General features: G+C 45.7%; 1 protein-coding gene across 1 annotated transcript; it reads right to left on the minus strand.

Annotated features, from left to right (window-relative positions):
• Positions 1–89: 89 nt before the first annotated feature.
• Positions 90–27,855, minus strand: LOC106574270 (immunoglobulin superfamily member 10). The gene is made up of 11 exons (XM_014150056.2): positions 27,172–27,855; positions 26,749–26,970; positions 26,011–26,140; positions 23,716–23,954; positions 23,257–23,408; positions 19,887–20,370; positions 6,466–10,325; positions 5,254–6,211; positions 3,116–3,302; positions 2,722–2,864; positions 90–2,552 (listed from the first exon to the last, which is right to left on the minus strand). The coding sequence occupies exons 2-11, from the start codon at positions 26,940–26,942 to the stop codon at positions 959–961; spliced, it is 7,941 nt and encodes a 2,646-aa protein (XP_014005531.2). The 5' UTR covers positions 26,943–26,970; positions 27,172–27,855; the 3' UTR covers positions 90–958.
• Positions 27,856–27,993: the final 138 nt, after the last annotated feature.

The following is a 27,993-nucleotide window of genomic DNA, read 5'->3' on the forward strand; positions in this document are numbered from 1 at the left end:
CGCACCCTATTTCCTATATAGTGCATTATTTGGGATGCAGCCATAGTCTTTTCTCAAACTTACATAAATAATATTCTACAAGATTACGATGGATTTTGAGCTTCTCTTTATTAAAAACATGTAAAATTCCTATACATCAGAGTCTTTTATAGACAAATAATTTAATAATGAGGGCATGTAGAAACATATTAGTATTATTTTATGAGCTGATGCTGACACCTATGTGGGTTGCTAGCAGATCTAAACCATATTGCATGTACAATAATCGCAGTAACGGTAATGTGTGAGTCGCTCCTGTAAATAGCAGTGTTAGCGGTCCTTAAAAATACTTTTGGTTGAGATAGTAAGATAATATGGATGGTTGTGAAGCAGTTATTCATAATTGTAGCACCAGCCGTTGTTGCTTAGACCCCTGAAATCGTCCCCATCTCAGCAGTATTGGATATTTTCTGTATCAACAGTATATCATTTCGAATATTTTCATTAAATCGAACGTAAAAAGATATTTAGCTACGCTTATCTACACAGTTTGACATAAATTGTCATTGTCAGCGCAGGAGATGGAAAAGAGAAGCAGCCTACATGAAAAGTCATATGCTCTCATATACAGTCTGTATAAATGCTACAAATAGTAATACTACAGTTTTTGCTCTCTATTAAAGTCCTTCATAGCAAAGTGTTTTTTGATGAGTGAAAAATGGCTTTGTCACAAAATGGTTTTTTGAAATGCAGCTGAAACATGGCCTTGAATGACGTCACAGGACGCATACAGCACAGCTACTGCATACACAGTAGCTCGTTTGTTTAGCTACCGATTGGAAAATGTATCTTTACTTTGCGTTGACAGTGATTCAAAGTCTCTTCAACATCATGTGGATGGATGAAAAGCATTGGCTGTGCTCAGCTCCTTTGGCAGTTTCTTGGGCATATGATAAAAAAACTATTTGTCTAAGGCTAATCAGAACACATGTAGATAGGTGGCTTTAGTATCGACCCCTATCACGTTCCTGGCGGTGCATTTGTAGAAGCCCTGGTCTCTCTGTGTGGGGTTCTGGATGATGAGAGAGCCTTGTGGGTGGAGGTACTTGTTGCCAAAGAGGCGTGGCTGGGCACTGACCGCTAGCCGCGTCCTATCCGGCGTCTCCCAGGCAATCTCAGCTCGGGGGATCCCCGTGGCAACACAGTTCAGCTGGACCGCCACGCCGTGACGAGCGTACATCACGGGAGGCGGGCCATTGGTGATGCGAGGTAGGTACGCGATGACAATGACGGGTACGGAGAGCAGGGCGCTGCCGTACTCGTTAGCCACTCGGCAGACATAGGAGCCGCGGTCGTAGACGGACGCCTGCTGGATGGCGAGCGTCCCATTGGCCAGTACGGCGTAGCGACCGGCTCTCTGTGGCCGCCCCAGGACCACCCCACTGGGCAGGGTCCACGTCAGCCGGAGGGGGTCCCCCGTAGAGAGACAGTGGAGTTGGAGGCTCTCCCCATTCATAATACTGATGGGGGAGTGGTAGCGGTTATTGATCTCTGGTTTCCTTTCCGGGGCTAAAGTAATAGTACGTTCCACTAGCCCGGCTACATTCCTCGCCAGGCAGCGGTACATACCACTCTCAGAGACAGAGGGGTTAGTGATGACCAAGGAGCCGTCAGGTCGGTGGAAGAACTTGGAGAACTGGGCACCCCTCATGAGGGGGGAACCATTTGGGAGGATCCAGGTTACCGTTGGGGGTGCTGGGCCTCCTTGAAAGGAGCAGTTCAGGGTCATGGTACTGCCTATCGTTAGAGAGAGGCTCTCTGTTTTGGGTCCTCTGAGCTGTGGCCTCTCTACCATCTCTCTAACCTCCAGGTGGACCATCAGCCTGGCCTCCCCGCCCTCGTTGCGAGCGATGCAGGCCAGCTGAGCAGAGTCGGTCCCCTTCGGCGAACGTATATCCAATGTACCGTTACGATGCACCGTTATTCTGCTGCCGTAGTATGGCACCGGGAGGATGACGTTCTCCGGTAACACCCACATGACCCGGGGGATGGGTGTCCCCATGGCCTCGCAGGCCAGCATGGTGCGCTGGTCCCTTATAGCCGTCACTCTGATAGTGTTGACCATACCTCTCAGTCCATTGATGGTCGGCGCCGTCACAAGGACTTCCACCTTGGTGACTTTGCGGTCCTGGCCGGCACTGTTCCTAGCTGTGCAGGTGTAGTTACCAGCATCAAAGCGTTGTGCCTTCTTGACCACTAATGTGCCATCATTATGGACCTGGTACTTAGTGGGGGAGGAGGCAATGGCCTGGTGGGTGGGGGATAGCCACGTGATGACTGGGGTCGGCTCTCCCTTGGCGCTGCACTTCAGAGACACGGTCTCCCCATAAAGAACCCTGATGACTCTCGGGCTTTGAGTTTTCTCTCTGATGATCGGAGGGTCCGCCACCACCTTGACGTGAACCTTCATCTCATCCTTCCCTATCTGGTTCTCAGCGTAGCAGGTGTAGTCTCCTTCCTCTCTCATCCCCACGTCGTTGGCGTACAACGTCCCGTTGTCGAACACCACGTATCTGGGGGGTGGGAGGGGTTGGGTGATTGTTTGAAAATGGTGTTGTGATTCTTATCGACTATGCAGTTAATGTGATTCAATAACAGATTGGGTGTACATACTGTATTATGTGATTCAATAACATTTTACGGTATGTGTAAAGTTGATGCGATTCAACAAACACCAAGTACCTGCGGGTGCGCCCACCTCTAACCCTACTATCCGTCTGTTTCAGTGTGTTGATCATGGTTCCGTCCGGCAGAGCCCAGCGGATCTCAGGGTTGGGGAGGCCAGACGCTACACAGTCCACCTTCAGGTCTCCTCCATACATCACCTTCAAATTCAAAATGTACATCAGACAGAAAACCGACCAAAATATTTGCATGACACTCACATGCAGCACATTAAAATATCACATTAAAAAACCAAGGTTCTGCCCATATGGCACCCTAACCCCTATATAGTGCACTATTTTTCACTAAGGCCCATAGGGCTCTGGTCAAAAGTAGTGCACTTTACAGGGAATAGGGTGCCATTTGGGATGTAGACCATTATTTACATAGAAACCTAAGACAAAAGACAGACCTTCTGACTCGCCAGCAGCTGCTTCTGCTCAATCTTGGCCGGCTTGGTCAGCACGTTAACCCTCAGAAGCATGTAGTCGTCCCCCATCTTGTTTCGGGCCACACACAGGTAGTCCCCATCATCTTTCTCTGTCATGGCCTGGATGGCCAGAGAACCGTTGGTGAACACCTTTATCCTGGGGTCGAAGCTGAAAACCCCCCCAACAAAAACAAGTTGTTATTGTTTGAGAATAACAGTATTTCCTGCTGTTAATAGCAACCATTTTCCTTTGATGGTTTTTCAGCTAACCTTTAGGGAATAGAAAATGTGTCTGTATGATTTCACAGTAAACCTTCTCATTCGTGATAACATCTGATGATGATAGTTGATATACAGTGCCTTCGGTAAGTATTTATACCCCTTGACTTATTCCACATTTTGTTGTGTTACAGCCTGAATTCAAAATGGATTAAATATTTTTTTCCACTCATCTACACACAATACCCCATAATGACAAAGTGAAAACATGTTTTTATACATTTTTGCTAATATATTGAAAATAAAATACAGAAATATCTCATTTACATAAGTAAATGAGTCAATACATGTTAGAATCACCTTTGGCAGCGATTACAGCTGTGAGTCTTTCTGGGTAAATCACTAAGAGCTTTGCACACCTGGATTATATAATATTTGCACATTATTATTTCAAGAATTCTTCAAGCTTTGTCAAGATGATTGTTGATCATTGCTAGAGAGCTATTTTCAAGTCTTGCCATACATTTTCAAGCCGATTTAAGTCAAAACTCTAACTAGGCCACTAAGGAACATTCAATGTCGTCTTGGTAAGCAACTCTAGTGTATATTTGGCCTTGTGTTTTAGGTTATTGTTCTACTGAAAGGTGAATTTGTCTTCCAGTGTCTGTTGGATAGCAGACTGAACCAGGCTTTCCTCTAGGATTTTGCCTGTGGTTAGTTATATATATCTATTTAATCATAACTTCAAAATATGATGAGTGGTACTCAGTGATGTGTTGTGTTTGATTTGCCCCAAACATAACGCTTTGTATTCAGCACATGAAGTTAATTTCTTTGCCACATTTTTTTGGCAGTTTTACTTTAGTGCCTTATTGCAAACAGGATGCATGTTTTGGAACATTTTAATTCTGTACAGGCGTCTTTCTTTTCACTCTGTAATTTAGGTTAGTATTGTGGAGTAACTACAATGTTGTTGATCCATCCTCAGTTTTCTCCTATCATAGCCATCTAACTATTTTAAAGACACCATTGGCCTCATGGTGAAATTCCTGAGTGGTTTCCTTCCTCTCCGGCAGGAAGGACGCCTGTATCTTTGTAGTGAATTGGTGTATTGATACACCATCCAAAGTGTAATTAATAACTTCACCATGCTCAAAGGGACATTCAATGTCTGTTTTTTACATTTTTACCCATCTACCAATAGGTGCCCTTCTTTGCAAGGCATTGGAAAACCTCCCTGGTCCTTGTGATTGAATCTGTGTTTGAAATTCATTGCTAGACTGAGGAACCTTACAGATAATTGTATTTGTGGGGTACAGAGATGAGGTAGTCATTCACAAATCACATTAAACACTAATATTGCACACAGTCCATGCTACTTATTATGTGACTTGTAAAAAGTACATTTTTACTCCTGCCATAACAAAGGGGTTGATTACTTATTGACTCAAGACAGCGTAGCCTAGTGGGGCGGCAGCGTGGCCTAGTGGTTAGAACATTGGACTAGTAATTGAAAGGTTGCAAGATCAAATCCCCGAGCTAAAAAGATACAAATCTGTCGTTCTGCCCCTGAACAAGTTAGTTAACCCACTGTTCCTAGGCCATCATTGAAAATAAGAATTTGTTCTTAAGTGACTTGCCTAGTTAAATAAAAATTTCAGCTTTTCATTTTTTATTAATTTGTAAAAATGTCTAAAAACATAATTCCACGTTGACATAATGGGGTATTGTGTGTAGGCCAGTGACATAGCATCTCAATTTAATCCATTTTAAATTCAGGCTGTAACAGAACAAAATGTGGAAAAAGTCAAAGGTATAAATACTTTCTGAAGGCACTGTACATACAGACAATGGCCTAAAGGGCATATTAGACAGTGAAAAAGATGCCAGAAGATGCATACCTGTACTGGGAATCCACTAATTTCTTAGAGGGGGTCCTCCAGACGATCCTGGGCTCTGGTTTTCCTGTAGCAATGCAGTCAAGCCTCAGCAGCTCCCCGTAGACCACGTCAGACCTCTGGGGAGACGAGGAGGTAATCCTGGCCTTGGTGGAGGATGGGAGTCTCAGTACTGTCAGAATGCTGGTTCTCCTGGAGGCTCCTACCGCATTACTGGCCACACACTCATATCTCCCTGCATCACCTTGGCCTAGCCCACGGACGTACAGGGTCCCGTTGGGGAAGACAAAGAAATTCCGTCCGTTAACGAACTGCGAGGTGAGGAGCTGGACTCCGTCGGGCGTGGTCCAGCGCATGATGGGCGTAGGGGCTCCTTTGGCGGTGCAGTGGATGTAGGCCGTGCTGCCCTCGGGGAGGGACATGTTCTCATAGCGAGGTTGTTGGATGACTGGAGGCAAGGCTGCCACATGGAGACGGACAGAGACTGTATCGGCTCCCACCACGCTGCTGCCGATACATTTATAGATCCCTCTGTCTGTGTGGCTGGCCTGGGTTATCCGAAGAGTACCGTTACTGAGGAGGTTCACGTGCTTAGGGCCAGACTGTGGGCCGGGCTGGGGGCCACTGGCTGGATTGGCAGGGCCCGGGGCTGGGGGCGCAGCGAGGTGGATCCTGTCAGGCAGCACCCAGGTGACCCGGGGCATAGGATGTCCCTGTACCTGGCACTCCAGATCGATACCGTCCCCGTGGTACACGGTAACATCGCGGTAGCGCGGCTGGAGCACTCTTGGATGCTGGGCCAGGACCATCAGGGAGACCACCATCTTGTCCACGCCATACTGGTTCTGGACCATACAGAGGTACTGGCCTCGGTCCTGGGGCTGGCTGTTACGGATGATAAAAGTGCCGTTGGGATGGACCTCGAACCTCTGGACCCGAGTGTTCTGGGCTACTGTCGCTCCTGCATGAATGAAAATAATGTGTGTTTCAAGACACTGAGCAGATTAAAACAATGCAGATAAAGGATTATTTCTACAACATGTTGTCTGTTGAAACGCATAAGAATGGAGCTTAGCTTATATCATGACAAATAGGGTTCTCCTTTTTTTGTTACATTAACAGGCTTATATACAGCTGTGTAGTTCTGTAACAGAGGGTGAAGGAGGATGTTCTATGAAGAGGGGAGAACAGAAAAGGAAGAACTGTTATACATACCAGTGGAGACTCTCGTCCAGGAGAGGAAAGGCTTGGGCTCCCCTACAGCCACACAGGGCAGCTGGGCATCCATCTCTGCATTCACTGTCACTGTCCGCACATCCACATTGGTGATCCGGGGCTTCCCTCTTACAACAGGTCCTGCTACGGAGGGTCTCTGACCACCTCCCGACACCCCAGCTGATAACCCCTGTGTCTGGGTACGGGTCTCTGTCCTCTGGCCCCCACTGGACGGACTCTGAGGCCTCGATGAAGACACTGATGAAGTCTGAGAAAAGCTCTTTGTGGTGGTGGAAGCGAGAGTGGTTGTAATGGTCGTCTGTTTGACCATCTGGGTGTTTGTGATTGTGACTGTCCTGTGGGGTGTTCTGGGTTCTGTGGTGGTTGGTTTAACACCGATGACTGGGTCAGGCTTGATGTCAGTTGACTCTAGTTTAGTAGTGGTGTGGGAGTCGGCTGGTGGTGGTTGTCTGTTGGGGTCAGATCTGGTGATTAGGATGGAGTCTTCTCTGTTGAGGATTGGGTTGTTTCTCCGGTCGGGTTGAGAGATGAGGACTCTCTCTCTGTGACTGTCTGGGATGTGGTTGGAGTTGGAGGGAACCTCCACTGTTCTGGATGAAGGTTGGGCCCTGACCCTAGTGGATGGAGTGTTTAGTACAGGGATCTGAGGCCTCACCCTAGAGGGGAAAACTATGAATGTCCTAAGTGATGTGGAGGTGACAGGTGACATAGTGGGAGTAACATCCTTTGTCGTAGTAGCAGCAACAGAAACGGGAACATTTTCCACTGGTGTTTGGTCTTTGCCTGTGGTGGAAGTGCTTTCTCTGATGTTATAGTGCCCATCAAAGGTTGTTCTGGGCTTAACAGTGGCTGTTTTATCGGAACCAGATCCGCGATAAGAGCTTTCAGATGTCACCAGCCTTTCCGTGGTGCTAACCCGAGCCTTCTCATGTTCTGCCTTCTCATGGAAGGACTCTTTCGTTGAGGCACCCGGGGTGTGTGTGGTTATTTCATGCCGGATAGATGGAGACACGCTGTCACTCTCTTTGACCGGCGCCTTTTTAACCTCAGTAGTACCTGTTGTATATCGATAGTCTGGTGTGTGGAGCTGTCCATCTGCTGGCACTCCCGGGCGAGTGTTGCGATTCTCCGGGGACTTGTCAGGACTTGGAACAGGGTGAAGGTCTACAGTAACGCTGCCTCCCCTTTGTGTTGTCTCGGTTAGTTTAACTGCAGGAAGGGGGATGCTTGTAAATGTCCCCTGACTGGCTGTTGTGTGCACATCCGAGTGCTCTGGGACTGGGCTCTGAGTGTTCGGAGTCTGAGAGGCACTTTCTGGGGCTGTTCTGTGATGGCTGCTCTGGGCTGTTTGTTTATATGTTTCTGTTAAAGAGGTTGTAGGAGACGCCGGTGGGGCTGTTGTGCTCCTGAACAGTGGTTTGGCGTGTGGTGAAAGGGTGTCCTTTGTCTCGGAGCGAGTTGTAGGTTTCACTGAAGGGTCAATCCTGTCTTCGTATAAAGAGTCTACTGTATTCTCTTCGTGACTCACTCTGCCTGATGACGTTGCTTGGCTGCCCGTTGATGGAACTGCGGTATTAAACCTGTCTGTCTTGCTTTTGGCCTTGTCGAACGCTTCTATTTTAATCCATGTGGCAGTGGTTGCCTTGGTAGTTGTTGGGAGCGCGTCCTTAGGTGTGGCTGCGGTTGTAAAATCACTTCTCAACGGATTATTAGGCTTTGGCTTCTTTCTGCCCGCATTGGGCCGTCTTCTCCTGCCCCCACCCCCATTCCTTCTCCTGGAGTTCTGGTTCCTGAGTCGAGTAGCCACCTCACCTGGAGTTTCCTTCCTCATATTCACAGCTGATGTGAGCTCGGTTCTGGGAGAGGGTGTGGTGAGTGGAAGGTGGGTTATATTAGACCGTGTATGCTGCTTTAGCTGAGTATCTGTGTCTAGTTTAGCAGTTGTGCTCTGAGTCTCAGTGAGAGAGTGATAAAATTCATCTCTCTCTGTTTCCGATTCAGAGTACCCTCTAACTGTGGCGGTGGTGAGTGATGGGTCAAGTTCAGCTCTGTCTAAATATGTGTCACTTCCTTCATTAAAGCTGTTAACAACACTGGGTCCGTTAGCGTCTTTCGCCCCCTGATTATCCTCAGACGTGGGTGAGATATCGGACTCTGTAACCGCGTCAACATCTGTAGTCAAAGCGGTGGTGGTGGTGCTTTGTTTTTCTAGTGAAGAGTCGTTGTTCGAAGAACTGGTCCAGACGTTCACATGCTGCTGGCCCAGGGTCTGGGAGTGTGTGTGTGTGACTGTGTGCCTGCTTTGCGTCTCTGTGTGCACGACAGTGTTACTGAGCAGATGTGGGGGAACAGATGTGACAGGCTCTGTGACCGGCTGCGTGAAAAGTGCATGATTTGTGGCTGTATCCACATCTGAGTCTGTGGTGTAAGTAGTGTGTCGAGTATGCGGTATAGTAGTGGGTGTGTATAGCTCCTCCTCCTCTTCCTCATGAATGTCGTCCGTTGATCCCTCTATGTTGTCCGGATACTCTGTCTGCTTAGCGCTAGCTGTTGTTGTTGACTCCTGCTTCTTCTTTGTGGTGAGGTGAGTTGAGCTGGGTGTTATGTTAGTGTTACCCTGTCCGTTCTTGTCACGGATTTTGGCCAAAATGTCCGCCCACTTCTCCGGGTCTATATTTTTGTTTGCCACGTTAATCCTCCTTCTCGTCTCCACTGTGTTTTTCTTGTCTTCATCATTTGTCCCTGTCGTGGTTGGTTTTCTAGGTACAGCCGGTCGCCTCCATGTGTTTCTAAACGGATGACCACCACCCCTGTTTGAACTTTGGCCTCTCCTCCGATTCATTAGCTCCACACGGCTCGGGGATGAGGAGGAGGAGAAAGATGAGGAGGAAGGCGAGGAGGGGACTTCCTCCTGTGTGTCCTCATCATCCCCTGATGCCTCCTCAGTGTCCTCCATGGGGGCTTTGACCCTGGTGTTGACCCCTGAAGCAGACTGTGGCCTCATTCTCCTCAGTGGTCGTATCTCTGCTCCTAACTGTCTGGTGAGAGTCACCTTAGTAGCCAGGGAATACACACCATGCTGGTTCATGGCCACACACTTATAATATCCACTGTCTGTCAGTCGACTCTCTGGGACTCTCAGAGTTCCGTTGGAATACACCAGCGCTCTAGAAGAGTTGGCTCTGTGACTCACTATGTTGCTGTCAGGAAGGATCCAGTTAATCTCAGGGTCAGGAGAGCCAGACACGACACAGTTTAGAGTGAGAGGGACACCGGTGAACCCCTCTACGAGGGTAGGTGCCATCTCATCCCCTCCAAGAGGGGGAGGTCTGGAGGACTCCTCAACCGTCAGGCGGAAAGGGAGGACACTGAGGTCGTCAGAGACCTGGGCGATACAGTAATATATCCCTGAGTCTGAGTGTCCTACAGCTTTAATATCCAACCTACCGGTGCTCAACACTGACACCCTGTTGTCTGGGCTGCTGTACGGTGCCTCCAGCTGGGTCCCGTCTGGCAGCATCCAGCGAACCACTGTGTCTCCTGAGCTCAACACGTTACAGTCCATTACAGCAGGGCTGCCCACTACAACACTCAGCACCGTCCTGGTAGTGTTTGTGTTCTCTATCATGACCCATGTCCTACGGTGTCTGCGCTCCAGCTCAGGCTCCACGGTCTGTGTGAGGTGGGTGCTGAGGATCAGCTTGACGCTCTTCCCAGTGGACTGGGGCCTGTTCAACTGCAGGTCTACAGAGCTCTGCATCAGCCAGGATGGTTGAGCTACCATGTTAGCCTTAACCCCTGTGTAGTACAATGCGTCTCTCTCCAGGTCCTGCCTGTACCTGGAGATCAAGAAGTTTGAGTTTGTTAGAAAAAAACACATAACATAAAACATAACATAGCAGTATGAAATTAGATGCTCTATATCACGTATTGAACTCAAGGCCCATTCAATCCGGCCTGCAGGTGGTTTGATTATTATTAATATATACAATACCAGTCAAAAGTTTGGGCACACCTACTAATTTTTCTCTATTTTTACTATTTTCTACATTGTAGAATAATAGTGAAGACATCAAAACAATTAAGTAACACATATGGAATCATATAGTAACCAAAAAAGTGTTAAACAAATCAAAATATATTTTATATTTGAGATTCATCAAAGTAGCCACCCTTTGCCTTGATGACAGCTTTGCACACTCTTGGCATTCTCTCAACCAGCTTCACATGGAATGCTTTTCCAACAGTCTTGAAGGAGTTCCCACATATGCTGAGCACTTCTTGGCTGCTTTTCCTTCAGTCTGCGGTCCAACTCATCCTTAAACATCTCAGTTGGGTTGAGGTCGGGTGATTGTGGAGGCCAGGTCATCTGATGCAGCACTCCATCACTCTCCTTCTTGGTCAAATAGCCTTTACACAGCCTGGAGGTGGGTTTTTGGTTGTCCTGTTGAAAAACAAATGATACTCCCACTAAGTGCAAACCAGATGGGATGGCGTATCACTGCAGAATGCTGTGGTAGCCATGCTGGTTAAGTATGCCTTGAATTCTAAATCAATCACCAACATTGTCACCTGCAAAGCACCCCCACACCATCACACCTCCTCTTCCATGCTTCATGCTGGGAACCACAAATGCAGAGATCATCCGTTCACCTACTCTGGGTCTCACAAAGACACGGCAGTTGGAACCAAAAATCTCAAATTTGGACTCATCAGACCAAAGGACAGATTTCCACTGGTCTAATGTCCATTGCTCGTGTTTCTTGGCCCAAGCAAGTCTCTTCTTATTTTTGGTGTCCTTTAGTAGTGGTTTCATTGCAGCAATTCAACCATGAAGGCCTGATTCAAGTAGTCTCCTCTGAACAGTTGATGTTGAGATGTGTCTGTTACTTGAACTCTGTGAAGCATTTATTTGGGCTGCAATTTCTGAGGCTGGTAACTCTGATGAACTTATCCTCTCCAGCAGAGGTAACTCTGGGTCTTTCTTTTGACTGACCTTAATGTCTTAAAGTAATGATGGACTGTCGTTTCTCTTGCCTATTTGAGATGTTCTTGCTATAATATGGGCTTGGTATTTTACTAAATTGTCACACCCTGATCTGTTTCACCTGTCCTTGTTATTGTCTCTACCCCCCTCGAGGTGTTGCCCATCCTCTCCATTATCCCCTGTGTATTTATACCTGTGTTCTCTGTTTGTCCGTTGCCAGTTCGTCTTGTTTGTTAAGTCAACCAGTGTTTTTGTTCTCAGCTCCTGCTTTCCCCAGTCTCTCTTTTCTCGCCCTCCTAGTTTTGACCCTTGCCTGTCTTGACTCTGAGCCCACCTGCCTGACCACTCTGCCTGCCCCTGACCACGACCTGTACCTTTGCCCTACCTCTGGATTATTGACCTCTGCCTACCCTGACCCTGAGCCTGCAGTCTGTCCGGTACCGTTGCCCCACCTCTGGTTTACTGACCCCTGCCTGCCTTGACCTGTCTATTGCCTGCCCCTGTTGGATTATTAAACCATTGTTATTTCGACATGTCTGCATCTGGATCTTACCTTGATTCCTGATACAAATAGGGCTATGTTCTGTATACCACCCCTACCTTGTCACAACACAACTGATTGGCTCAAACACATTAACTTTTTAAGGTATAGGGGGCAGTATTTTCATTTTCGGATGAAAAGCGTGCCCAGAGTAAACTGCCTAATACTCGGGCCCAGAGTCAAATATTTGCATATTATTCGAATATTTGGATAGACAACACTCTGAAGTTTCTAAAACTGTTTGAATGATGTCTGTGAGTATAACAGAACTCATATGGCAGGCAAAAACCTGAGAAAAATCCAACCAGGAAGTGGAAAATCTGACAATTGTAGTTCTTCTTTTGAATCCCTATCGAAACTACAGTGTCTATGGGGTCACGTTGCACTTCCTAAGGCTTCCATTGGCTGTCAACAGCCTTTAGAAACGTGTTTCATCCTTCTCCTGTTACTGGGCAGAAAATAGGAGCTCAGTCAATGAGTGGACTGCCTGAGGACAAAGGACTTGGTGATGCGCGAGCCTGCCAGCGCTCCCCTCCTTCTTTTTCCTCTGTAATGAATATGCTATTGTCCGGTTGGAATATTATCGATGTTTTATGTTAAAAAGACCCTGAGGATTGATTGTAAACAATGTTTGACATGTTTCTACGAACGGTAATGGAACTATTTGACTTTTTGTGTCTGGATTTACGCTCGCGCGTTATGCCTTTGGATAGTGATCTGAACGCACAAACAAAACGCTATTTGGACATAAATAACATTTCTTGTGGATGTAGGAGTCCTGGGAGTACGTTCTGACAAAGATCAGCAAAGGTAAGAGAATATTTATAATACTAATTCTGAGTTTAGTTGACCCCAGAACTTAGCGGGTATCTGTATAGCTTGCTTTGATGGTTGAGCTATGTACTCAGAATATTGAAAAATGTGCTTTTTAAAATCTGACACAGCGGTTGCATTAGGGAGAAGTATATCTATAATTCTTTCAATAACTGTTGTAAATTTTATCAACGTTCATGAAGAGTATTTTTTGTAAATTGATTTGCACATTCACCGGAAGTTTTGGTGGGAATACATTTTATGAACATCACGCGCCAATGTACAATGGGGTTTTTGGATATAAATATGAAATTTATCGAGCAAAACATAGATGTATTGTGTAACATAAAGTCCTATGAGTGCCATCTGATGAAGATCATCAAAGGTTAGTGAATATTTTAGCTGTATTTTTGGTTTTTGTGATGCATGTCCTTGCTTGGAAAATGGCTGTGTGGTTTTTCTTGTGAAGTTTATGTACTAAAATAATCAAATTTTTTGCTTTCGCCGTAAAGTCTTTTTGAAATCTGACAACGTGGTTAGATTAACGAGAAGTTTATCTTTAAAATAGTGTAAAATAGTTGATTGTGTGAGAAAATGAAATTATGAGATTTTTGCTGTTTTGTATTTCGCGCCATGCTATTTCACTGGCTGTTGAATAGTGTGTCCCGCAGGTGGGACGGTCAAGTCCCACCTAGCCCATAGAAATTAAGAAGGAAAGAAATTACACAAATTAATTTTTAACAAGGCACACCTGTTAATTGAAATGCATTCCAGGTGACTACCTCATGAAGCTGGTTGAAAGAATGCCAAGAGTGTGCAAAGCTGTCATCAAGGCAAAGGGCGCCAAAGAACATGGCTGACGTTTTACATTCTCCCAACCAATTGTGCTATTTTTTTTTGCGTTTTGTGTAACTTATTTTTTTACTTTTATGTATATAATGTTGCTGCTACCGTCTCTTATGACCGAAAATAACTTTTGGACATCAGAAAAGCGATTACTCACCATGGACTGGAATAAACTTTTTCCTTTAACGAGTCCGACGAGAAGGATACCCTGCTTTCACTGGAACAGGCCCAGATCCACACCTTTTGCGTGAAGAAAAGACGCCGGAAAAGGGGACGCAGAGCGGGGATCCTTCTGAGAATCCGGAAGCAAGCGAGTAAACTCCCAATGCCTTCCATTCTTCTTGCTAACGTGCAATCATTGGAAAATCAAATTGATGACCTACTATTAAGATTATCCTACCAACGGGACATTAAAAACTGTAACATCTTATGTTTTCACCGAGACGTGGCTGAACGAAGATATGGACAATATAGAGCTAGCGGGATTTTCCATGCACCAGCAGAACAGAGACGCTACCACTGGTAAGACGAGGGGTGGGGGTGTATGTCTTTTTGTCAATAACAGCTGGTGCGCGATATCTAATATTAAAGAAGTCTCGAGGTATTGCTCGAGACCTTATGATAAGCTGCAGACCACATTATCGACCAAGAAAATTCTCATCTGTATTATTCGTAGCCGTCTATTAACCACCACAAAATGAAGCTGGCACTAAGACCGCTCTCAACTAACTCTATAAGGCCAAAAGCAAAGAAGAAAATGCTCACCCAGAAGGGGCTCTCCTAGTGGCTGGGGACTTTAATGCAGGCAAACTTAAATCAGTTTTACCAAATTTTTACCAGCATGTCACATGTGCAACCAGGGAAAAAAAGAATCCTAGACCACCTTTAGTCCACACACAGAGATGCATACAAAGTTTTTCCCGCCCTCCATTTGGCAAATCTGACCAGAATTCTATCCTCCTGATTCCTGCTAACAAGCAAAAACTAAAGCAGGAAGTACCAGTGACTCACTCAATGTGGAAGTGATCAGATGACGCGGATGCTACACTACAGGACTGTTTTGCTAGCACAGACTGGAATATGTTCCGGGATTCATCCAATGGCATTGAGGAATACACCACCTCAGTCATTGGCTTCAACAATAAGTGCATCGATGACGTCCCCCCCACAGTGACTGTACGTACATATCCCAACCAGAAGCTATGGATTACAGGCAACATCCGCATCAAGCTAAAGGCTAGAGCTGCCGCTTTCAAGGAGCTGGAGACTAATCCGGACACTTATAAGAAATCCCGCTATGCCCTCAGACGAACCATCAAACAAGCAAAGCGTCAATACAGGATTAAGATTGAATCCTACTACACCGGCTCTGACGCTCGTTGGATGTGGCAGGGCTTGAAAACTATTACGGACTACAAAGGGAAACCCAGACGCGAGCTGCCCAGTGACGCGAGCCTACCAGACGAGCTAAATGCCTTTTATGCTTGCTTCAAGGCAAGCAACACTGAGCATGCACAAGAGCACCAGCTGTTCTGGATGACTGTGTAACAACGCTCTCGGTAGCCGATGTGAACAAAACCTTTAAACATGTCAACATTCACAAAGCCGCTAGGCCAGACGGATTACCAGGACGTGTACTCAAAGCATGCGTGGCTCAACCGTCAAGTGTCTTCACTGACATTTTCAACCTCTCCCTGACCGAGTCTGTAATACCGACATGTTTCAAGCAGACCACCATAGTCCCTGTGCCCAAAGAAACGAAGGTAACCTGCCTAAATGATTACCACCCTGTGGCACTCACGTCGGTAGCCATGAAGTGCTTTGAAAGGCTGGTCATGGCTCACATCAACACATCCTCCCGGACACCCTAGACTCACTCCAACAGATCCACAGATGATGCAATCTCAATCGCACACCACACTGCCCTTTCTCACCTGGACAAAAGGAACATCTATGTGAGAGTGCCCACAAAGCTCATCACTAATCTAAGGACTCTGGGACTAAACACCTCCCTCTGCAACTGGATCCTGGACTTCCTGACGGGCCGCCCCCAGGTGGTAAGAGTAGGCAACCACACATCTGCCACGCTGATCTTTAAGTTCTTCGGGATAGGGGGCAGTATTCGGAGGTTTGGATGAATGAGGTGCCCAAAGTAAACTGCCTGTTACTCAGGCCCAGAAGCTAGGATATGCATATAATTGGTAGTATTGGATAGAAAACACTCTAAAGTTTCCAAAATTGTTAAAATAATGTCTGTAAGTATAACAAAACTGATATGGCAGGCAAAAACCCGAGGACAATCCATAGAGATTCTTTTTTTTCCAGCTCACCTCTGATTACAATGGCTGGTAATGGGAATATAAAAGGAAGTCCTCCCAGATTGCAGTTCCTAGGGCTTCCACTAGATGTCAACAGTCTTTAGAAAGAGTTTCAGGCTTGTTTTTTGAAAAATGAGCTAGAATTTGTAGTTTTTCTAAGTGGCTCCCATTTTGGCTGTAGTGTTTGTAGCGTGTTCCGGTGAGTGCTTCGTTATTTATCTCCGGTAATGGTCTCCGGTATTTTCCGTCTTAAATGTTATCATTTATTTACATGAGGATTGATTAGGAATGTTGTTTGACTTGTTTAGAAGAAGTTTATTGGTAACTTACGGGATTCATTTTGTATGCATTTTGAATGAGGGAAGCCGGTGGATTACTGAGTCAAGCACACCATTGAAACTTACTTTTTTGGGATATAAAGAAGGACTTTATTGAACAAAAGGACCATTTGTTATGTACCTGGGACCCTTGTGATTGCAACCAGATGAAGATCTTCAAAGGTAAGTGATTTATTTTATCGCTATTTCTGACTTTCGTGACGCATCTGCTTGGTTGGAAAATGTATGTAATGCTTTTGTGTGCGGGGCGCTGTCCTCAGATAATCGCATGGTGTGCTTTCGCTGTAAAGCCTTTTTGAAATCTGACAAAGCGGCTGGATTAACAAGAAGTTAAGCTTTTAAATTATGTATGATACTTGTATTTTCATGAATGTTTAATATTACGATTTCTGTAATTTGAATTTGGCGTTCTGCAATTTCACCGGATGTTGGCCAGGTGGGACGGTAGCGTCCCAATGATCTGCAAGAAGTTAGCACTGGGGCCCCTCAGGGGTGTATACTTAGTCCCCTCCTGTATTCCCTGTTCACCCACGACTGCGTGGCCAAACACGACTCCAACACCATCATTAAGTTTTCTGACGACACAACAGTGGTAGGCCTGATCACTGACAATTATGAGACGACCTATAGGGAAGGGGTCAGAGAACTGGCAGTGTGGTGCCAGGGCAACAACCTCTCCCTCAATGTGAGCATGACAAAGGAGCTGATTGTGGACTACAGGAAAAGGCGGGCCAAACAGGCCCCCATTAACATCGACTGGGTTGTAGTTAAGTGAGTCGAGAGTTCAAGTTCCTTGGTGTCCACATCACCAACGAACTATCATGGTCCAAACATACCAAGACAGTCGTGAAGAGGGCACAACAAAACCTTTTCCCCCTCAGGAGACTGAAAAGATTTGGCATGGGTCCCCAGATCCTCAAGGTTCTACAGCTGCACCATCGAGAGCATCCTGACCGGTTGCATCACCGCCTGGTATGGCAACTGCTCGGCATCTGACCGTAAGGCGCTACAGAGGGTAGTGCGAACGGCCCAGTACATCACTGGGGCCAAGCTTCCAGCCATCCAGGACCTGTATAATAGGCGGTGTCAGAGGAAAGCCCATAAAATTGTCAGACTCTAGTCACCCAAGTTATAGACTGTTTTCTCTGCTACCGCACGGCAAGGTGTGCCGGAACGCCAAGTCTAGGACCAAAAGGCTCCTCAACAGCTTCTCCCCCCAAGCCATTAGACTGCTGAACAAATCATAAAAATCGCAACCGGACAATTTACATTGCCCCCCCTTCCCTTTTGTACACTGCTGCTACTCGCTGTTTGTTTGTTACCTATGCATAGTCACTTCGCCCCCACCTACATGTACAGATTACCTAAACATGCCTGTACTCCTGCACACTGACTCGGCACCGGTGCCCCCTGTATATAGCCTCGTTATTGTCATTTTTATTGTGTTACTTTTTATTATTACTTTTTATTTTAGCCTACTTGGTAAATATTTTCTAAGTAAGCATTTCACGGTAAAGTCTACACTTATTGTATTCGGCGCATGTGGCAAATAAAGTTTGATTTGATTTGGCTACTTTAAAGAATCTCAAATATAAAATATACACTGCTCAAAAAATAAAGGGAACACTTAAACAACACAATGTAACTCCAAGTCAATCACACTTCTGTGAAATCAAACTGTCCACTTAGGAAGCAACACTGATTGACAATAAATTTCACATCCTGTTGTGCAAATGGAATAGACAACAGGTGGAAATTATAGGCAATTAGCAAGACACCCCCAATAAAGGAGTGGTTCTGCAGGTGGGGACCACAGACCACTTCTCAGTTCCAATGCTTCCTGGCTGAAGTTTTGGTCACTTTTGAATGCTGGCGGTGCTTTCACTCTAGTGGTAGCATGAGACGGAGTCTACAACCCACACAAGTGGCTCAGGTAGTGCAGCTCATCCAGGATGGCACATCAATGCGAGCTGTGGCAAGGTTTGCTGTGTCTGTCAGCGTAGTGTCCAGAGCATGGAGGCGCTACCAGGAGACAGGCCAGTACATCAGGAGACGTGGAGGAGGCCGTAGGAGGGCAACAACCCAGCAGCAGGACCGCTACCTCCGCCTTTGTGCAAGGAGGAGCAGGAGGAGCACTGCCAGAGCCCTGCAAAATGACATCCAGCAGGCCACAAATGTGCATGTGTCTGCTCAAACGGTCAGAAACAGACTCCATGAGGGTGGTATGAGGGCCCGACGTCCACAGGTGGGGGTTGTGCTTACAGCCCAACACCGTGCAGGACGTTTGGCATTTGCCAGAGAACACCAAGATTGGCAAATTCGCCACTGGTGCCCTGTGCTCTTCACAGATGAAAGCAGGTTCACACTGAGCACATGTGACAGATGTGACAGAGTCTGGAGATGCCGTGGAGAACATTCTGCTGCCTGCAACATCCTCCAGCATGACCGATTTGGCGGTGGGTCAGTCATGGTGTGGGTTGGCATTTCTTTGGGGGGCCGCACAGCCCTCCATGTGCTCGCCAGAGGTAGCCTGACTGCCATTAGGTACCGAGATGAGATCCTCAGACCCCTTGTGAGACCATATGCTGGTGCGGTTGGCCCTGGGTTCCTCCTAATGCAAGACAATGCTAGACCTCATGTGACTGGAGTGTGTCAGCAGTTCCTGCAAGAGGAAGGCATTGATACTATGGACTGGCCCGCCCGTTCCCCAGACCTGAATCCTATTGAGCACATCTGGGACATCATGTCTCGCTCCATCCACCAATGCCACGTTGCACCACAGACTGTCCAGGAGTTGGCGGATGCTTTAGTCCAGGTCTGGGAGGAGATCCCTCAGGAGACCATCCGCCACCTCATCAGGAGCATGCCCAGGCGTTGTAGGGAGGTCATACAGGCACGTGGAGGCCACACACACTACTGAGCCTCATTTTGACTTGTTTTAAGGACATTACATCAAAGTTAGATCAGCCTGTAGTGTGGTTTTCCACTTTAATTTTGAGTGTGACTCCAAATCCACACCTCCATGGGTTGATCAATTGGATTTCCATTGATTATTTTTGTGTGAATGTGTTGTCAGCACATTCAACTATATAAAGAAAAAAGTATTTAATAAGATTATTTCTTTCATTCAGATCTAGGATGTGTTGTTTAAGTGTTCCCTTTCTTTTTTTGAGCAGTATATTTTGATTTGTTTAACACTTTTTTGGTTACTACATGATTCCATATGTGTTATTTAATAGTGTTGATGTCTTCACTATTATTCTATAATGTAGAAAATAGTAAAAATAAAGAAAAACCCTGGAATGATTATTCGTGTCCAAACCTTTGACTGGTACTGTACATAAATTTATTTTTGTGGGAAAAAACTATCTCAATCAACATTTAAATGACTAAAACCAAATCAAGACTGTGTAGAAATGATAATGGACCTACATTTACAGTCTCTTCACTCTGTCCGGCTAGCTAACAGTCATCGAAATGAAAGCTAGACACTCAAGTAGAAGTTGGAATTTGGCCCATAATGATAAATTAAAAAGCAGTTTCTTAATCCAGCCTACCTGTAGCTGGGCACCGGCTCCTTAGTCAGCATGATCTCTCTCTGCAGGTGAGCGGGCGTGTCGCTATAGTAGGCGATCAGCCTCCAGAGTCTCTCATAATTGTCCCTGTTGATGGGACACTCCAGATCCACGGAGATACTCACATTATAGGCCAGCTGCAGAGGGTTGACCTGCTCCCAGCTGACCTTAGACGACTCCCTGCGGGGCTCTCCGACGCTGCACTCCAGATCCACTTTGTTCCCATGCTCGTCCGTCAGGCCTAGGGTAATGTTGCCGAACGACCCCTTGAACTCCTCCAGGGTCATGACCTCTGTCTCTGTGTCCTCTTGGGTCGTAGGTTGATCAGGGGAGGTGATAACGGGGCTGGAGCAGACCAGTGTGTCCAGGCCCAGGACTTCTTTCATTCGTAAGTTCTTTGGGGAGTAACACATAAAGCAGAGCTGACCTCCTGGGTAGGCCCTGTCCTTTTTACACTTCAGCACACCTATGAAGAAAGGAAAATGAGAGGGAACATTAACATCATTATTCAATGTTTGGAATTCCAAATGTGTAGTTTGTTTAGGTTTTGGACATACATTTTCAAGGCACAAATGTGTAAAATGACAGCTGCATTATGCTTTGAGCATTGATCCAATTGTATCTGCCATCACTGACGAATATGTACATTCACTGAGTAGCTAGTAAATAAAATAAACTCAGCAAAAAAAGAAACGTCCCTTTTTCAGGACCCTGTCTTTCAAAGATAATTCGTAAAAATCCAAATAACTTCACAGATCTTCATTGTAAAGGGTTTAAACACGGTTTCCCATGCTTGTTCAATGAACCATAAACAATTAATGAACATGCACCTGTGGAACGGTCGTCAACTTTTTAGTGACAGATGAATGATGTGCCCAAATTAAACTGCCTGCTACTCGGGCCCAGAAGGTAGGATATGCATATTATTAGATAGAAAACACTCTGAAGTTTCTAAAACTGTTTGAATGATGTCTGTGAGTATAACAGAACTCATATGGCAGGCAAAAACCTGAGAAAAATCCAACCAGGAAGTGTGGAAATCTGAGGTTTGTAGTTTTTCAAGTGATTCCCTATCCAGTATACAGTGTCTGTGGGGTCATTTTGCACTTCCTAAGGCTTCCACTAGATGTCAACAGTCGTTAGAACGTTGTTTCATGCTTCTACTGTGAATAGGGAGAGAATAAGAGGTCCTGGAGTCAGATGACTGAGCAAATGACATGAGCTCAGTGGCACGCGCTCCCGTGAGAGTTAGCTGTGTTCCTTTTCTTTTTTGACGACAAAGGAATCGTCCGGTTGGAATATTATGGAAGATTTTTGATAAAAACATCCTAAAGATTGATTCTATACATCGTTTGACATGTTTCTACGAACTGTAATATAACTTTTTTGACTTTTCGTCTGAACTTAACTGCAGGAGCACAGTGCATTTGGAGTACTCTACCGAACGCGCGAACAAAAAGAGGTATTTGGACATATATATGGACTTTATCGAAACAAATGAACATGTATTGGGGAACTGGGATTCTTGGGAGTGCATTCCGATGAAGATCATCAAAGGTAAGTGAATATTTATAATGTTATTTCTGAGTTTTGTTGACTCCACAAAATGGCGGGTTTGGTTTCGTCTCTGAGCGCTGTACTCAGATTATTGCAAAGTGGTGCTTTCGCTGTAAAGTTATTTTGAAATCTGACACAGCGGTTGCATTAAGGAGAAGTGTATCTATAATTCTTTGAAAAACAGTTTAATATTTTATCAACGTTTATGATGAGTATTTCTGTAAATTTATGTGCTCATTCACCGGAAGTTTTGGGAGGCAAAACATTTTTGAACATTACACGCCAATGTAAAATGGGGTTTTTGGATATAAATATGAACTTTATCGAGCAAAACATACATTTATTGTGTAACATGAAGTCCTATGAGTGCTGATGAAGATCATCAAAGGTTAGTGATTAATTTTAGCTGTATTTCTGTTTTTGTGACGCCTCTCCTTGCTTGGAAAATGGCTGTGTGGTTTTTCTTGTCTAGGTGCTGTCCTAACATAATCTAATGTTATGCTTTTGCCATAAAGCCTTTTTGAAATCGGACAATGTGGTTGGATTAAGGAGAAGTGTATCTTTAAAATCGGATATAATAGTTGTATGTTTGAGAAATTTGATTTATGAGATTTTTGTTGTTTTGAATTTGCCGCCCTGCTATTTCACTGGCTGTTGAATAGTGTGTCCCGCAGCTGGGACGCTAGCATCCCACATTTCCCAGAGAGGTTAAGACACTAACAGCTTACAGACCGTAGGCAATTAAGGTCACAGTTATGAAAACTTAGGACACTAAAGAAGCCTTTCTAATGACTCTGAAAAACACAAAAGAAAGATTCCCAGGGTCTCTGCTCATCTGTGTGAACAGCTGATCGTCCTCGCAGTGGCAGACCACGTGTAACAACACCTGCACAGGATCGGTATATCCGAACATCACACCTGCGGGACAGGTACAGGATGGCAACAACAACTGTCCGAGTTACACCAGGAACGCACAATCCCTCCATCAGTGCTCAGACTGTCCGCAATAGGCTGAGAGAGGCTGGACTGAGGGCTTGTAGGCCTGTTGTAAGGCAGGTCCTCACCAGACATCACTGGCAAAAACGTTGCCTATGGGTACAAACCCACCCTCGCTGGACCAGACAAGACTGGCAAAAAGTGCTCTTCACTGATGAGTCGCGGTTTTGTCTCACCAGGGGTGATGGTCGGATTCGCGTTTATCATCAAAGGAATGAGCGTTACACCAAGGCCTGTACTCTGGAGCGGGATCGATTTGGAGGTGGAGGGTCCGTCATGGTCTGGAGTGTTGTGTCACAGCATCATCGGACTGAGCTTGTTGTCGTTGCAGACAATCTCAACGCTGTGCGTTACAGGGAAGACATCCTCCTCCCTCATGTGGTACCCTTACTGCAGGCTTATCCTGACATGACCCTCCAGCATGACAATGCCACCAGCCATACTGCTCGTTCGTGCGTGATTTCCTGCAAGACAGGAATGTCAGTGTTCTGTCATGGCCAGCGAAGAGCCCGGATCTCAATCCCATTGAGCACGTCTGGGACCTGTTGGATTGGTAGGGTGAGGGCTAGGGCCATTCCCCCCCAGAAATGTCTGGGAACTTGCAGGTGCCTTGGTGGAAGAGTGGGGTAACATCTCACAGCAAGACCTGGCAAATCTGGTGCGGTCCATGAGGAGGAGATTTATGTCTCAGTTGTGAATCTTGTTATGTTCATACAAATATTTACACATGTTAAGTTTGCTGAAAATAAACACAGTTGACAGTGAGAGGATGTTTCTTTTTTAGCTGAGTTTACATAACCTGGTGAGTTTTTGTCCCAGTCGGCGAACCACTTCATCCTGCAGTCACATGTCCAGGGGTTCCCATGCAGGAATAGGTTCTCCAGCTGGGGCATTCCTCCCAGCAGCTTCTGGGGCAGCGAGGTCAGCCTGTTCTCCGACAGGTACAGGTGCCTGACGTATCGATAAAGAGACAGGAGGGACATTGTAACATTAGCTTCAGGAACATCTTGGCTCTATCTCAATTCCTCTTTCCGTGATTCCTCACATCATATTTCCATGCCTCATTTTCAACTGCATTAGAGAAGGTACAAGGTCCCGCCCCTCTGACCTTCTTCTACAATGGGTTTTGAGAAGGCGGTGAGGAGAGAGGACGCAAATAATCTATGAAAGATTAATTGAGAAAGCGCCCGATACTAAGATAAAACCAAATATTGTCCAGAGCATTATGGGTACTGTAGTTCATCATGCTCGGCTTCACCTGAGGGTGGAGACGTGGAAGTGTCCCATCATGGAGAAGGTGGAAAAGGTAGAGGGGTGTAGCTGCTGCAGTCTGTTCCCCTCCAGCTGTAGGAGACGTAGGGAGGTGAGGCCCTGGAAGGTGTCTGGGTGAATGAACTCCAGATGGTTGTGGTCCAGGTGGAGTCTGGTCAGAGACCACAGACCCTGGAGAGTGTGTCTGTTGATCTCCTTCAGTTTGTTATAGCTCATCTTCAGCATCTGAGGGGAAGAAAGGCAGAGGTGAGTGAGTTATCATCCTAATAGAATAGAGCAGGGTTTCCCAAACTTCAAATAACCAACTCATCGTCAAGTTTTGATTATTTGAATCAGCTGTGTCGTGCTAGGGCAAAAAACAAAACGTGCACCCAGGGGGGCCCCAGGGTGCAGGACCGAGTTTGGGAAACTCTGGAATAGAGTATAGTAGAATAGAGTAGAATATAATAATAGAATGGAACAATTGCCTGGTTCTATACTCTATATCCTACTGTACAGTACTGAGGTGATATTTCATGTTAATTAACATTTCCTGTTTTTTAATGGAAGCACAGCCACAAGCTGCCCAGTGACACGAGCCTACCAGATGAACTAAATTACTTCTATGCTCAATCAAGGCAAGGAACACCGAAGCATGCATGAGAGCATCAGCTGTTCCGGACGACTGTGTGATCACGCTCTCCGTAGCCGATGTGAGTAAGACCTTTAAACAGGTCAACATTCACAGACGTATTACCAGGACGTGTACTCCGAGCATGCGCTGACCAACTGCCAAGTGTCTTCACTGACATTTTGACTACCGACCCATAGCACTCACGTCTGTAGCCATGAAGTGCTTAATAAGGCTGATAATGGCTCACATCAACACCATTATCCCAGAAACCCCAGACCCACCATAATTTGCCTACCGCCCCAACAGATCAACAGATGATGCAATCTCTATTGCACTCCACACTGCCCTTTCCCACCTGGACAAAAGGAATACCTACGTGAGAATGCTATTCATTAACTACAGCTCAGTGTTCAACACCATAGTGCCCTCAAAGCTCATCACTAAGCTAAGGAGCCTGGGACTAAACACCTCCCTCTGCAACTGGATCCTGGACTTCTTGACCGGCCGCCCCCAGGTGGTAAGGGTAGGTAACAACACATCTGCCACACTGATCGTCAACACGGGGTCCCCTCAGGGGTCCGTGCTCAGTCCCCTCCTGTACTCCCTGTTCACTCATGACTGCATGGCCAGGCACAACTCCAACACCATCATTAAGTTTGTGGATGACACAACTGCGGTAGGCCTGATCACCGACAACAATGAGACAGCCTATACAGAGGAGGTCAGAGACCTGGCCGTGTGGTGCCAGGATAACAACCTTTCCCTCAACGTGATCAAGACAAAGGAGATGATTGTGGACTACAGGAAAAGGAGGACCAAGCACACCCCCATTCTCATTGATGGGGCTGTAGTGGAGCAGGTTGAGAGCTTCAAGTTCCTTGGTGTCCACATCACCAACAAACTATCATGGTCCAAACACACCAAGACAGTCGTGAAGAGGGCATGACAAAGCCTATTCCCCCTCAGGAGACTGAAAAGATTTGGCATGGGTCCTTAGATCCTCTAAAAGTTCTACAGCTGCACCATCGAGAGCATCCTGACTGGTTGCATCACTGCCTGGTATGGCAACTACTTGGCCTCTGACCACAAGGCACTACAGAGGGTAGTGTGAATGGCCCAGTACATCACCTCTATACCAGGCGGTGTCAGAGGAAGGCCCTAAAAATAGTCTCTCTGCTTGTTCTCTCTGCTACCGCACGTCAAGCGGTACAGGAGGGCCAAGTCTAGGTCCAAAAGGCTTCTTAACAGCTTCTACCCCCAAGCCATAAGACTCCTGAACAGCTAATCAAATGGCAACCCAGACTATTTGCATTGTCTCCCCCTCTTTTACACTGCTGCTACTCTCTGTTTATTATCTATGCATGGTCACTTTAACTCTACCTATATGTATATATTACCTCAATTACCTCGTCTAACCTGTGCCCCCGCACAATGACTCTGTACCGGTAGCCCCTGTATATAGCCCCGCTACTGTTATTTTACTGCTGCTCTTTAATTATTTGTTATTTTAATACAAAAACGTTACTTATCTATTTAATTTTACTTAACACAAATTTGTATTAAAACTGCATTGTTGTTTAAGGGCTTGTAAGTAAGCGTTTCACTATAAGGTTGTACCACCTGTTGTATTCGGCGCATGTGACAAATAAAATTTGATTTGATTTGTACCTGTAAGGACATGAGATCCCTAAAGGCCCCGTTGGGAATGTTGTAGAGATCATTCCCATGCATCATCAGAAGCTCCAGCTTCCTCAACCCAGCCAGAGAGGTCTGAGTCACATGGTTTATGGTGTTAAACCTACAGGAAACAACAATGACACAAGCAATTCATGACTGACTATTAACTTACTTGACTTGTTCTTTGTGGAGCAAAGTGCCTTCATTTCTGACTATATAAGAAGACATTGTTAAAGACCTGATGGAACTTAAGACTTCATGATCCAAACATTGTCAATAAAGGTGGTACTGTAATGGGAACATATACAGTGGGTGGGCTTCTCTGTTCTTTTTAAGAAATGGCTAAAGCTCCTATGTGAAATGACTCAGTAAAAAGCATGGGGTATATAATAAGATTACATCAGACTTCACTGAAGGCATATTGCATTATGCATATTTACTTGTGAGTTGCAGAGAGATTAATTTCAGTTACATGCTTAGCACATTTGAACAAGTACTTAACTGTAAACAATTCTAAAGGCCTCTAATGAAAAGTGACTTTTTGATTGCTTATTGTTTATTTTTATTGGTCTACAATGCACATGCATAAATACAAATCGTATACTTTATGCACTTCACATTTTACCCATACTGTACGTCTATCGGCATAAGTTATTGTGCATGCTGCTTGCTTTTTAGGCCTACGGTCTCATTGCGGGTCATTGAATAAAGCCAATCCATCAGGCTTACCCCAGGTTCATGCGCTCCACTTGTCTGGGTATGCCGGCGGGCACGGTGAGCAGGGAACGGAACGTGCAGTGCACCTCTGTGGCCTGAGGGCACGTGCACTGGCGCGGGCAGGGGAGACTTGTAACTGGCACCATCAGTATGGACAGTATCAATATGAATGCGGCGGGACTGGCCATCTTCAGCTGCGCATCCATCCACCACAAAGTGTTCCTATCACTGGAGCTGGTCGAGGGTTACAGATTCATTATAGGCCTATTTCAGTAGTACCCAAATACAAATGAAAAGGTGATTTCTGACAAAATACTTCACAGCAGAGAAAATCGATAGACTATGAGCGAAATTAGTGACCACTGTATGAACGCATCTTTACGCACATCAAACATGGTATGACCTGAACCGAAAGGAAAATGTTAAACATCTCACCTTATAATTTGTATTAACCTTTATTTAAATCCAGACTCACTGTATCCCATTTTACCATGGCTTTGGTTTCTCCTCAATGCCACTCCTCACGAAGCGCAAAACTCCATAGTTATACAGTCCTATAATGACAAACTCCCCAAAGAATAAAATAGTTACAAGAAATTCCGATGTAAAATCCGTAGACAGAAATGCGCACAGGGCTTCGATAGACTGTTTGAAGTATCCGTTTTGTTTCCTGTGTAGCCCTTGAGAAACTTTGCAAAGAAAATTAAACTTTTGCCCAAAACCTTACAGTGCAGGATGCGCCTTCCACCGACAGCGAGGGGTGAGTGAATGGCTAATCGTTTCCAACATACAGTCAGTTTTGAGAAGCAGAAGGACCCAATGAGGGGTGACAAAGTGAAATAGAGGTAAGAGACGGCAACTGCTGAAGTCGGCTACAGTAGGTTGTTACAATAAGGATATCGTTTTTCCATTCAACTACGTGCATAATCATTGTGTCATCACATTGACAGTTGGCCACTTACAGGAATCACTGCTTTGAGACTTTATCTTCATTAAAAATATGAATTCATTTATAAAAAATAAGGGAGATACCACAGGCTAATTATTTTCTCTGTTCTACTTCTCTGTTGTGGAGGGAGATACCAGTAGCCTACTCCTTTTCTCTGTTGTACTTCTCTGCTGTAGACCATCATGTGAGGTAACCTACTAAGCAGAAGGGAGCAGACAGACCAAGGTAAAGTTTATGTTGGTTTTACAGCCCTGTCATTTAACATCTCCCCCTCTATCACACAACACACACAGTACTGTATCAGCAAG

Source organism: Salmo salar, chromosome ssa16, assembly GCF_905237065.1.
Source record: "Salmo salar chromosome ssa16, Ssal_v3.1, whole genome shotgun sequence".
Lineage (NCBI taxonomy): Eukaryota > Metazoa > Chordata > Actinopteri > Salmoniformes > Salmonidae > Salmo > Salmo salar.